The sequence below is a fragment of the Metarhizium acridum genome, assembly GCF_019434415.1.
Source record: "Metarhizium acridum strain ARSEF 324 chromosome Unknown scaffold_568, whole genome shotgun sequence".
Classification (NCBI taxonomy): Eukaryota; Fungi; Ascomycota; class Sordariomycetes; order Hypocreales; family Clavicipitaceae; genus Metarhizium; species Metarhizium acridum.
The window spans coordinates 303,525-315,647 of record NW_027094041.1 but is presented as its reverse complement, the minus strand read 5'-3'; the positions used below and the strand labels follow the sequence as shown (position 1 = coordinate 315,647).

The 12,123-nt window shown below is 52.7% G+C and overlaps 4 protein-coding genes across 5 annotated transcripts; 1 reads left to right on the top strand and 3 right to left on the bottom strand.

Moving 5' to 3' along the window:
* Positions 1 to 324: 324 nt before the first annotated feature.
* Positions 325 to 2,037, bottom strand: FDC1_3 (Ferulic acid decarboxylase 1). Its single transcript, XM_007816253.2, has one exon. It carries the CDS (start codon positions 1,947 to 1,949, stop codon positions 423 to 425), a length of 1,527 nt encoding a protein of 508 aa, XP_007814444.2. The 5' UTR covers positions 1,950 to 2,037; the 3' UTR covers positions 325 to 422.
* A 272-nt stretch (positions 2,038 to 2,309) lies between these two features.
* Positions 2,310 to 3,290, top strand: PAD1_3 (phenylacrylic acid decarboxylase). Its single transcript, XM_007816252.2, has one exon. The coding sequence runs from the start codon at positions 2,448 to 2,450 to the stop codon at positions 3,084 to 3,086; it is 639 nt and encodes a 212-aa protein (XP_007814443.2). The 5' UTR covers positions 2,310 to 2,447; the 3' UTR covers positions 3,087 to 3,290.
* Positions 3,291 to 4,734: 1,444 nt separating this feature from the next.
* PUT3_5 (Transcriptional activator) lies at positions 4,735 to 7,476 on the bottom strand. 2 transcript variants are annotated; one of them, XM_007816251.2, is made up of 4 exons: positions 7,088 to 7,476; positions 6,881 to 7,032; positions 5,655 to 6,824; positions 4,735 to 5,595 (listed from the first exon to the last, which is right to left on the bottom strand). In XM_007816251.2, exons 2-4 carry the CDS (start codon positions 6,948 to 6,950, stop codon positions 5,180 to 5,182), a joined length of 1,656 nt encoding a protein of 551 aa, XP_007814442.2. In that variant the 5' UTR covers positions 6,951 to 7,032; positions 7,088 to 7,476; the 3' UTR covers positions 4,735 to 5,179. The 2 variants fall into 2 exon arrangements, with proteins under 2 accessions (XP_007814442.2, XP_065973163.1); XM_066121549.1 differs by having other exon boundaries at positions 5,655 to 7,216; positions 7,267 to 7,476.
* Positions 7,477 to 9,074: 1,598 nt separating this feature from the next.
* On the bottom strand, positions 9,075 to 9,554 carry J3458_019545 (uncharacterized protein; the record flags this gene model as incomplete). Its single annotated transcript, XM_007816250.1, has 1 exon — positions 9,075 to 9,554. The coding sequence occupies one exon, from the start codon at positions 9,552 to 9,554 to the stop codon at positions 9,075 to 9,077; it is 480 nt and encodes a 159-aa protein (XP_007814441.1).
* Between the last annotated feature and the right edge of the window lie 2,569 nt (positions 9,555 to 12,123).

The following is a 12,123-nucleotide window of genomic DNA, read 5'->3' as shown; positions in this document are numbered from 1 at the left end:
CTTTGCTTCTGACGGGCAAAAAGGAGACCCGATCGACTGTGAAGGGCACCGTACTTCTGGGCCAATGCCGGTAAACACGTCGGTGTGGCACCTATCGCAACGCTCGTGGCGTACCTCGTCGTTGACTGTAAAGGGAACACCAAGGGTTGTTGGATAGCGCCTGGATGGCGCACGACGCACGTGGTCTGTTGCGGTTCTCTGGCTTGGGTACGGTCGGCCACATGGTGTTGCTCCCATTGGGCCTTACCTGATGTAGTCCTTTCACGATCACTTGAATAGGTCAAAAAATAAGAAAAAAAAAATCTTTAAATTAGGCTCAACCACCCCCCCACCCCCCCGGGCAAAAAAAATTTAAAACTTGAGAATAAAAAGGGGCTAAATATCAGGCTAACTGCGGGTCACTTCCGCATATGCAACTAGACTTATTCAAAGCCATACGACTTCCACTGCGCATTCACTTTATCCTGCACCTCCTGTGGATAAGATGCCCGGAATGAGCCCTGTTCCCAAGTCCGAGGCGCATTCGTATACTCGGAGGGAAACATGCAACACCGCAGCACCTTCTTATACTTGCCGCCCTCTGGCTTCACACCATGCGTAAAGTATGGAATCAGCGGGAAAACAGGATACTGGTCAAAATAAAACTCATTAACGCCCGGCTGGCAGCGCGTGGCCTCGGCCCAAATGAGATCCTGGATGCTCGTCGGGTCGACATCCTCACCGACGAGATACAGCTTGGGGATGTAGGAGCCGGGCTTGGACGTAAAGACGGCGTGGCCGACCTTGTTGCCAAAGGTGCTCATGTCCGTGTTCAGCGCGCGCAGCTTGGGCCCGTCGACCTGGAGGACGAACCAGAGGCAGTGGGACTCGAAAGGGTTCCATACCATCTTGATGGGCAGCCCGGCGGCCTGGCAGACGGACAGCACCTCTGCCGCCTGCGTCACGCCCCAGACGGTATGGTTCTCCTCTACTGCTCTACCGGCGACGCACACTGGCACTATGGGGTCCTTCCTGTAGGTTATGGCGTCGACGCGAAACAGAGGCTTCTCGTGGCTCTCTCCTGGGAAGATGAGCCCGTGGTACTCGGCCATGGGCCCTTCTGGCGCAGTCTCGGTGCTGGACACGACACCCTCGAAGACCAGCTCCGCGTTGGCGGGGACGAGGATGTCGCTGGTCTCGCTCCTGGTGACTTGCACCGCACTCCCGGTAAGTGCGCCGATGTAGTCGGATTCATTGACGCCCTTGGGAAGCGGCATGCCGCTGACCATGATGGCCGCAGGAGGCACGCCGAAGCATAAGGCAAACGGCATGTCCTTGCCCTGCTGGCGCCACATTTCTCTAATGACGCCAATGTCCTGGCTGGGGATCACCGGGCCGACCAAAGTTCGCTTGCCATGGAGCATGGCCCGGGTGATGGACCAGTTGACCCAGGATCCATCAGGACTGCGGACAATGTACATGCCAAAGGTTTGAATGAATTTGCCCCCATCGTGCTGATGTAGAAAGGGCATCGGCAGGGCGGTAAGGTCAATTTCATCTCCAACGAGCTTGAACTCCTTGACGGGTCCCGAGGGTACCTCCTTGGAGGGAATGGCAGGCAGTGTCTTTGCATGGTTGAGCTTTTCAATAATGTCTGCCGCAGTAGCGTCGGAGGGCAAGCCCAGCGATTTTGCGATCCTGATGTACCGCTTGCCGGGAATTTTGCTGACGCCGACGGGTGCGCCGAGGATTCGAAAAAGCCCATTGTCGTTGCGGCCCTGGATGTTGTTGAAGAGCGGCGCCTTCTCTTCTTCCTCGTATACCCTGCGTATAATGGCTGCCAGCTCCAGGTATGGGTCTACTTCTGAGTTTACTTCAAGCAAGTCTTGTTCGTCCTTGAGCTCCTGAATGAACCGGCGGAAGCTCATCGCTGGGCCGTCCCCGTTTTCACCGCCGCGTTGGTGAGCCATGGTGTGTAAAGCTGACTTCAAAAATGCTTTTGGTAGGTGACTGTAAGGCAGGTATAAAGACGCAGTGGCCAATCAACCCAAGGGCGACTCGGCGTCTGGATATATGGGCTGCGAAGGCCAAGTTCAAAGATGGGAGCTTTCCATGAAGATTCCCGTGCTGCCCCGTCTCGGTCCGGCAGGTGTTTCCGGACCATCCGACGGCGCGGTAAGGTCCACTTTAGTACCCACCCGTGGCACCCGATATTGGCTCCACACCGGTAAGGGTTAGGGTTGGTATTCAGCTCCCGTTAGCTGAAGTTTTAAAAGGTGGAGCTGGTGTCAGGTTACATGCCGGACCGTGTGCCAGATCACGTCAGAGGCCTCGGTTTGTCCGAGTCAGCACTCCCTCGACTAGTGTTATTCCCGTTGGCAAGTCTGTAAAAGCTTGTCAACGGTCCTGTTTAGACCAGGCATTCGCCCGTCTTGCAAACATCAACCTGGCTGTTCAGCAAGGCCGACATGGCAACAAGTCAATCTGGCTCAAACGGCCATGCTCCCCCAACCGGGGCTTTACTACCACATCGGCGGCGCAAGAAAATCATTGTGGCCATGACGGGAGCAACAGGTGCCATTCTCGGCATCAAGACGCTGCTGGCTCTCCGCCAACTCAACGTCGAGACGCACCTCATCACGAGCAAGTGGGCAGACAGCACGCTCAAGTACGAGACCGACTACACGACGCAGGCAGTCCGGGCGCTCGCCGACCACGTCCACAGCAACCACGACATGTCTGCACCAGTTGCCAGCGGCTCGTACCGCGTGGACGGCATGATTATTATTCCTTGCAGCATGAAGACGCTTGCCGCCATTAGCTCGGGCTACTGCGATGACCTCATTTCCAGAGCTGCCGATGTTATGCTCAAGGAACGGAAGAGACTTGTCTTGGCGACGCGGGAGTGCCCCCTGAGCGGCATACACATCAAGAACATGGCTACGGTTACGCAAAACGGGGGGATTATATTCCCACCAGTGCCGGCGTTTTACACTAGACCCTCCTGCATAGATGACATTGTCGCCCACACAGTGGGGAGGATATTGGATTTGTTCGATTTGGATAGTGAGGAATTTGAGCGGTGGCAAGGCTTCCAGAAGAAGTAGCATGAATGGTTGATGCGGCGCGCGTTGAGCGGTATTCAATGGAAATGCATTGTGGTCATATTTGTATAATTGCCCCATGAGTGACAGAGAGTTTCACCACGTTGGCGGCATGTCGACGATCCGCATGCCCTCTGTGTATATTAATTTCAGCGCGATGGAACCTTGAATCATCTCATTTTCTCCAATAGATGACACTGTATCATCAAGAGACCTCTCGTCGGGTGAAAACCTTGACAGCAACGTGTTGACCCCTTGCTGCCGTGAGTGCTCATGGCCTGGATCTTTCAGCCCACATGGCCGACGCCAGGCCAAGCATGACATTTTCCGTCCCTTCATTCACTGGAGTACTGTACACTTTTACTCGGCTTGGGCCGCACTATAACCCTGGTTTATCGAGTGTTCAACCCCTCCATCTCTCGACTGATTTCCCCCACCATGCTACTACCAGCCGCGTGCTTTGGGTTTACTTCTCCTAAGCGCTTTACAGCCCAACGCCAAGACAAGCCACTACCGAATGCGGCAACGAGCTAGTATTCGAGGAGGTGACATCATTAATCCATCCAATTAAATCTCAGTGTTGGTAATGGCGCCAAAAACACCGGATGCGGTGACAGGTGGGAAATGCCTTTTTTGAGTGTCTGGCAACTTTGGGCTTGCAAGCGGCATTCCTGCCATGGAGGGCGGCGAAGGCGGCCGGACATGTCACATGTCGGACCTGGCTCAGGATAGGATCGAGAGCTCGGCGGCGAAACTGCACCGTGTGGAAGTCTCGACTTTCTTTGCGACCTTTGCAAGTCTGATGAGAATTGTCGTGCTTGCCAAGACTGCAAGCAACAGTGCGACACCGAGAACAATTGGGACGGGAGCTTGTAGGCTGCCATCCGCAATAGGTTGCGAGGGGCGGTGAGGAGAGCCTTCAGTCGATAGAGCAGCGGGTTCTCGACTGGCGTGGGGGCAAAGGCCCTTGGACTCGGCCTTGGATTCACTTCTCCCCCGGCTCTCCTAGCTTTCTAGGACTACACTACCGTCTGGTCGGTTTCAACAAGATCGCCGTTAGGGAACACGTTAGAATTAGGCATAGTACTCCCGTGACAACGCTCGAGTTCTGTTTCTCCGCTTATTGTCAAGTCTAGGAGCAAGCCTCGTTCTACGAATCCAAGTGCCATCTGGCGGTGTATAAGCCGCGGCATTCCGTGTGGCCCAAATAACGTGCTTGTTTTGTCCCATGTGCGCCGTGACGTTCAACACCATCTTGGAGCATCGCAAGTCCCGGCAGTCAGACACGGGAACCGGGCCGACGATGGGACGGGGACCCACACAGAGCATTTCGGCTGTCCTTGCCGCCCGCTGGAGCGTCTCGTGGGAAGCTCGCTGGCCTGCGTCGGAACAGCACGGCCACAGCTGAGCCCCATGTTCGGGATATCACGAGTCCGGCTTTGACAGCCGATGCTGCGCGACACAGCCGCTTATTAAGCAAAACCATGGTGTTTGAATCGTACTCAAGCAGGGAACTAGTCTCACATCTGGCTTTTGTCCTACACAGTCGGCTTCCGGTACAGCGAAGTTTCTAGTTGGCCAAGGCACAGAATGTTGTAGAAATATTCCGCATTATATATGAATACCACGGTCCCAAGTCGTTGAGTCTCTCGGTAATTCTAAGGCAGCATCTAGAGTACCCTAATAACGGCACTTGGATCCGACAAGGTTATGCTGTTTATTTTGGCCTTGATCGTACGGCTGACGAGCAAGACTGCAGCTAAGCAAAGAGCGAATGATGCATGTCCAACAAGCACAGGTGGATCAGATCTGGAAGAGATACGTAGGTCCCGTTCTTACCCGTCGCGAACTGTTGGAACAGGCGACTAGTAACGTGAGGATAAGATGCAGGTGATCTAACAGATCTATTTATAATAGGCCTATCCCTTAACCTTTACGCTAAGGGGTAAGGAATAATATAAGATGTTAAACATATATTACACTTGCAACACGAATAAATAAGACGGCAGACTAGCGAAAACAGAGACTCTTGTACTCACAAGGCCCCACGCTTCCGGTATTACATGATACATCCCACCTCTGCCACGGCAACTTCCTCATGTCAGTGAAAAGCTGCCAATCCACTGGCGGTCCATGTCAATGCCAAGGGACTCTAAAACTTCGGTCCATACTGAGGGGTCTTCGGAATTGTCAAGGGAAGGCGATACACCATCTGGCTGTTGGCTACCTGGCAATGTCAGTGTCTCTTGAGAGCCGGTGTCGGCAGTGGTCGCTTCCTCCATCGACGTAGTCGGTTTTATGGTGGCGCGGATTTTGGTAAGGAGAGCGTGGCATGCACAGATGTACTTGTTGCCCTTCTCGGCCATGCTATGCAATACGTGAAGAGCCGTATCCATAGCGGTGGCGTTTTCTTGGCGATACGGAAATGCCATGTTGACCATGACGAGGAGAAGCGCGGCTGAAAAGGCTTGCTCGCCGTCGATGAAGCCGTATGTTGCTGTGGTTATAGGGCCTTGATGGTTAGCGGCACGTACATGATGAGACGTCCGAGGCAATTCAAGAAAAGCTCACCAACGAGGTTATATGTAGCGGCCGCGTTGAGGATAGATATGCTGGAGCGAGCAGCGGCAATGGACGTCTCAATGACGCGGACAATGTCTGGGGGTAAGTCATCCTCCCAGCGAGACATGTTCATGCGCTCGCCATCGGTCGAGTTTGCCGCCATCTGCCGCTGGACAGCGTACAGCAGAAGCGGTCGAGCCGTCATGTTGATGCAGTGGTAGTAGTGGAGATGTATCGAGGCCATCTCACGCTTGATGGGCTTGTCGAGGTCTGCTTGGTCGAGCCGCATGTCGGCGGGTAGTTGATGATGCCAGTCCGTAAGACTATTCATAATGCCCTGGATCGAAGCCATTAAGGTTGTGCCTGAATGGGGCTTTTTCCGGTATATATCCTGGCCGATGCGACCTAGTATACGGGACAGTTCCGTGTAGCCTCGCAATACGACTGAGCACTGCGGATCCTCCCCGTCCATGGCGCTCGGAAATAACGCGTTGATGTCGCTGTCGTTGATGGAGATGGGGTTGCCGGAGGTGACGCATAATAACCGCTCCAGACTGTACACAGACCACCACACCCGGCGGCGTCTCTCGCGTTGATTGCTATCCATGTCTTGACCCATGACTTCTTGGTGCAATCCAAGTGACACGGCCATGCGGAGGGCGAGGCCGGCGTATAGGTAGGCCGAGTCACGCCTGTTTAGCGTCTGCATATAATAGGCGACATAGCTTAGTACCTCAATAAATAGAACGGAGCCATCTTCGTGGATATCGGGAAGAAACTGCAGAGCACACTTGAAGAACTGAAACCCGGGGGGCCCCTCGTTTCCCGTCCACTGGTTCACCGAGTACATTTGGCCAAAGGCGAATACGAGGAGTATCTGGCAAAAGGTCAAGCAGTCATCTCGGTCGTTTAGGTCTGGCGGAGAGGCATATATGCGTTCTACACGGGTGCAAAAGCTGTCGGCGGTGAGAAAAGAGAATATGGTTCCAATATAGGCGTGCTGGGCAAGAAATAAACGCTTGGCAAAGTCGCGAGGCGGCAGCTGACACATGTCGGAAATTACGGGACGTCTCAGCCATGAAATTTCATCGTAATGAGGATGCATATGCCACGCAAGCGTCTCAGTCGTCGGGTTGAGGCGATTGGCGAGGTATGTTGACGACGAATTGCCCATGTAGTCTGGAGGGGATACGAAGTTAGTCTCTACCACGGTCTCATGGCCAGGAAAGACTTGCGGTATTGGCCAGGCTGGGTAATCACCCAGTTCTCAGTGCTATTGAATGTCCAATCCCTGGTATTTGTCATGGTAGTGTCAGTCGGGCTCGGGGGGGCCTGGTGTATCCTGGAGCTGGCCGCCTTTGCTTCCGACTGTAGTTTGAGCAAGTAACTGCAACAACGGCTGATGAGCTATACAGATCTGGAGGCGAAGAATAGACATGTACCTTTCCGGTACGCTCACGCGTTTCTCCGTCTCGGAGTAGACACATGGCTGGCCGACATCTCTGCAAGCAGCGCATGGGGCTGGAGGCGAGCCGCAACATTTGGATTTTCGTCGTCGGCAGCGGTCGCAACTGCACACCCATTAGCATCTGCCACTTGACAGCGACACGGTGAGCCCTACGCGACAGATGATCTCCGAATGGTATCATACGGAGCCTGGTGACGTCGGGCGTGCCCTTTGGATGCCTGCATTGTTCATTTCGTACAGAGTGGAGAGAGGTGAAGCAGTGCGCAATTGTCACGGCCACATTCACGCCGCTGCTTGGACTGCCACGTGATTCCAAGTGTCAACTGACAGGCTCTCATACGCATTGCCTGCCTCTCATGCAAGTCATTACCTTTTTAACAAGGGACGGTTTATCTGGCCACCGCCCTGGCGGAGTTGGCCACGAGTTTGTGGCTTACTGTGGCTCCGACTCGGAGACTCCTGATCCCAGGCCCCTATACATTTTACTGTGGGCATCACGTAAACGCTGCCTTGCCTTGGGAGTTACTAGTATATTCCGACTCCGGCAGCTGACAGGGCCCAGCCACAACATCGTCGCCGACTCCGCCAGGGCGGTGGCCAAAACCGTCGACGGTCCCTTGTCTAAGGTTAAGCCACTGCAATTCCGGCGCCGGCCGGCACACGTTTGAGCTGTTCCAGTGCGAAATATCGGTGGGCCACATGTGTTGAAAGTGTCGAGAGGTAACTGTTCAATGTCTGGTGGTCTGGTTGTATCACAGTTCAAATGTTGTCCCCCAACCTGCAGCAGCCTCACTCTATATATGCGCTAATCGTTATCCTCACGTGACTACTCACCTCCAACACGTACTCCCCGACCAAAGGAAGCAACATCCCGCCAGCATGAGCATCGCCATGAGGCGATAATTTCGTCATAGTTTCTTACGTTTACTTGGCGACCGACGGAGAGGCCATTATGATAGATGGGATAGGAAGCTGGGGGTATCAAACGGCGGACTTGGCCGACATATCCTGCCTCTCCGTCAACTCCATGCCATGACTCTTGGGCCTTGGCCCAGCGACTTCTTGCCCAGGCCAATTACCAGTTGACGTTTCTGCTGTCGGCCCCACAAACCGATCATCTTCAGTCCAAGCCCCAGCGTCGGTCCGGTTCTGGGGAGGGATGGGAGTCCATCTGTCTACTCTTCGGAGTGAGGGAAGCTTGTTCTCGACAGGGTGAAAGGGTATTGTGTATGGCAAGTGTTCAAGAAACTGTTTGTTCGAGTTGATTAGACATCCACCTCAGGCGCAGGCGGAATGTTCTTGACCTCGGTTGCCCCCGTGTCTATAAATTTGTGCGGCCGCTTTGATAGTTCTCACTACGCCAACCCTAAGCACAACTCACGGACCTACGGCGCTACAAGCTATTAACTCGAAAGCATATGGAATGGACCCGTCGAGCCTAACCACGTCGTCGTCGGTGACCACCCCCACACTGTTCCGCGGGCGCCGCGAGGGTTAGACTCGGTTTGCCACGTTGTTATGAGCTTCTAACAACCGTGCTGGTTAAAGCCCGTTTTATCAAAGCTGTGGAAATCCATGTCTTCATCCTGGATGCCGTATTTCGCGAGATTTAGTTGCGAGAAAGAAATCAAGGACGTCAAGCTTGCATCGCCGCCTGTTCTCTTAAAACCGTCCTGATTTGCTAGGCCAAGTGGCGCAATGGACCTGCTAGCGAATCCAGTTGCGCATTTCCATCGCTACCAACGAGTCCATGCTGAGATAAGACAGTGGTTGTTCCAACGGGATACTACTGCCTTGATCTTTGATAAGGAATATGGCCAGCTCAGCTGCCAGTACCTCAGCTGTGGCGGCCGTCTTATCCCCAGAGCGAGAACTAGAGCGTCTAGGAGGTTCCTTTCGCTGAAGATGCGCATGCCCATGCGTCCAAAGTTATAAAACGCTTTGATTTTGCGAAACAAGGCCTACTTCGCCCATGACGCCGAGGTCAATGACAGAGGCGACCAGTCCTCGTGTTGGCGGAACCGTACAAATGCATCCAGGAACCCGTTGGCTGCTGCGTAGTTGGCCTGACCATGCTGGCCCACAATGCCAGGGAAACAGAAGAAGAGAAGGAAGAACTCGAGTTCTATATTCATTGATGTGGCCTCGTGCAGGTTCCATGTACCACGGACCATGGGCTCGACCGCCGTTTGCCAACCATCAAAGGTCATGTTTGCAAGCCTTGTGTCCCTCGGATCCATGGACAGGTTCATAACACCGGCAAGGGGCCTGACAGCCGTGACCTTGTTGTTGAGGGCTCTCTGGACGTTGGCCATGTTGTTGACTCTGCCGTTCACCAGGAGCCCTTGTGAGTGAAACTCTTGCACAGACTCGTCGGTCCCGGGCTCTATCTGGGCGGATCTTGCCAGAAATACGAGAGATCGTGCGCCATTCTCTCCCATCTATGTGGCGGTGCCTCGCCCAAGCCCTCTAAGACCTCCTACAAGTAAGTAAGTGCAGTCTGACCCGAACTGGAAGACTGGCGGTTGATGCTGATGTTTTTCTCTGGATTAGCCTAGCTCCTCCGTATTATGCGTCATTTGGACAATCATCTTTCTAATATGCCTGACCGTTTACATTGTCCTCGGGACCTGCTGGATGTAGGCTGCCTTGAATGTGTTCGAGATAGTCGGGTCGTATATATGCCTCTAGCGAATCCATTGGACAAATCGCCCCTGAAGGGAGCCCGCCCTCTCGGGAAAAGACTCTTGGAGCAATCGCAGCTTAACGCCGAAGAAGCTGCGGTTCGCCTTAAAGGGAGCCATGGCCAGCATCCCACGCCGCTGGAAGCTTGCTTCCCGATTTGCACCATGGTTCTATCTTCCGCCACACACTGCCACGGTGCATGTAGCAAGTCTGCTGATTTTGAGTTAAGTACTGTCTACGTCTTTCCAATTCGTGACATGTAATAGCCCGAGGAGAAAGGAGGAATCTCGTGAATGGATATGTGCGTGGCCGGTATCTTGTAGTTATTCATCAGATAATCGCGCTTTGCATCGCTTCCCGCTGTGCGATATATCTGTTTCTGGCTGTAAGCTTTCTCTGCTGGCTTCGGACTCGTTTTAATGAGCTGGCTAAGTTGCGACTCTTATGTATCCCGTTTACGTGTCCAAAACTTGCAGCTTACCTTGGCTTCTAGTGTCTGTGTAATCTGGACCGCCGCTAGGCCAACTCCTCCACGAGCTGCATCTATGAGAACGGACTGTGGCATAGAAACATGTTAGTATTGGTACAATAGATTGAGGCGCTCTGTTATAGTCCAAGCCATGGGATGGTACGCACCTGGTCTTGCTGAAAATTGGCCTTGTCTACCAGCGCTATGAGAGCCGTGGCGTAGACGAGTAGCACTGCAGCGGCTTTCTTGAAAGTCATTGAGTCGCCTATTGGAACACAGAGCGAGGCTTTAGCTAAATGCGTCGTGTTAAAACATTCGGTTTCCAATACATCATCAGATCCTTAATCAAGAAGCACGAGACCCCAGGCCCTGTTACTCGGATAACACTGCTACTCCCGAACACCATTTCACTAGGGTTGTTCTCAATAATATTCAGCGCGATAGGGACATCACAACGCAGTTCCTGTTAGGATTTCGATTTAGTTGTAGATACACGGAAAATTTCATGTGTAGACTGGGGATTTAAGTCTGACCGAACGAGCTCAAAGTTTCCCTGTTTGGTGGACTCGGGATTGCGAAGATCGATAATGCGTACCCGGAAATTCAACCCGAGGACCCTACTGTCCACAAGAACCTCACTATGTCCAGGTAAATTGCTGCTCAAAGCCTGGTTCCATGCCATGATATGTAACAAGCCCGGCATTCTCATGGTGATTCCTCATGGAGCAGCCGTCAAACCATCAGTCTTGTTCTTGGTCCTGGGCTGATCTGACTGGAGCAACGCCTCAGATAACGTTTGTCAATGAGCTCGTGAGACAAGTATTGCCTCTTTTACAATGGCGTACTCGTAGTCGGTATTCCATGGACTCGTGGGAGTCAGGGCTCTCCGTCTGGGCTCGGTGTAAGATCCTTAGCTACAGCACTAGCTGCCGTCGTAGCCGGAGTCGTCTCCTCGTCGACTTCGACGGTAAAGAGTTCTCGTTACATGCAGTCTGGGCGAGACCGAGAGATATGGCCGCCCGTAGATCTCTGATATCGCCAACTTGTAAGGCGGGCGTCATTCAGAGTATTAAAGCTCCATTTAAAGTTAGGTATCCTTTAATAATCTCAAAGCCTCCTCAGAAATTTAATGAAGAGTTGGATCTTGGAGATTTATCACCGAAATCACATTATCCTGCGGCGGTCATTGTTGTCCCAAGCGGCAAATATTAACAGCCATATTTGAAGCTTCCAGGCTCTGTCGCACGTCGAACACGTATAGGCCGTTAGGAGTGTAACAAATCAAGGTAGACTATTCTTTTTTACCTTTCTGCCCGGACACGATAATTCCAGTGTTTATCTGATTTAGCGCTGAGTTATTAAGGATAATACTCTCAGTCTCCGAGAAGCCGACATCGAGCAGTTCCTTGGTCCACCTCTGTGGCGAAGTGAATGGCTGGTTGTCTCCAGCGCCGAGCCACCAGCCTGGGAGTATCCTGTAGAAGGTCTGTGAGTATATTCCATGTCGTTCAAGTAGCACGATGTCACACGGTTACACGAGGGTTACGACCACGGGACCTAGGGCAAAGACCCTCACCGACTTGTTGTACTTATAGAGACCTTTGGTCCCTCAAGGACTTGGAAAACTAATGACCTTTAATACCAAAGACTGTTATTAGATGAATAGAGCTGTTGCCCGAAGCCCTCCTTGAGCCCTTATCACACATGAGTTAAAAAAAAAGAGCATCAACTTACCATAAGGTGGTTTACGAACATCGCATTTATGGCGTTTAGTAAGTACATGCAGTCATTGGTGTGTGTTACTGTCGGTAAAATTTGCAGTTGGTATTAAATTATTCTATACTTACCAGGACTGT

Bases quoted from the DNA above. Each gene is read 5' to 3' on its own strand.
- PUT3_5 (XM_007816251.2), bottom strand. From the start codon at position 6,950: ATGACAAATACCAGGGATTGGACATTCAATAGCACTGAGAACTGGGTG. The intron at 6,825-6,880 runs GCAAGTCTTTCC...TATCCCCTCCAG, and splicing joins TACCCAGCCTGGCCAATACC to ACTACATGGGCAATTCGTCG. The intron at 5,596-5,654 runs GTGAGCTTTTCT...CTAACCATCAAG, and splicing joins CGCTACATATAACCTCGTTG to GCCCTATAACCACAGCAACA.
- PAD1_3 (XM_007816252.2), top strand. From the start codon at position 2,448: ATGGCAACAAGTCAATCTGGCTCAAACGGCCATGCTCCCCCAACCGGG.
- FDC1_3 (XM_007816253.2), bottom strand. From the start codon at position 1,949: ATGGCTCACCAACGCGGCGGTGAAAACGGGGACGGCCCAGCGATGAGC.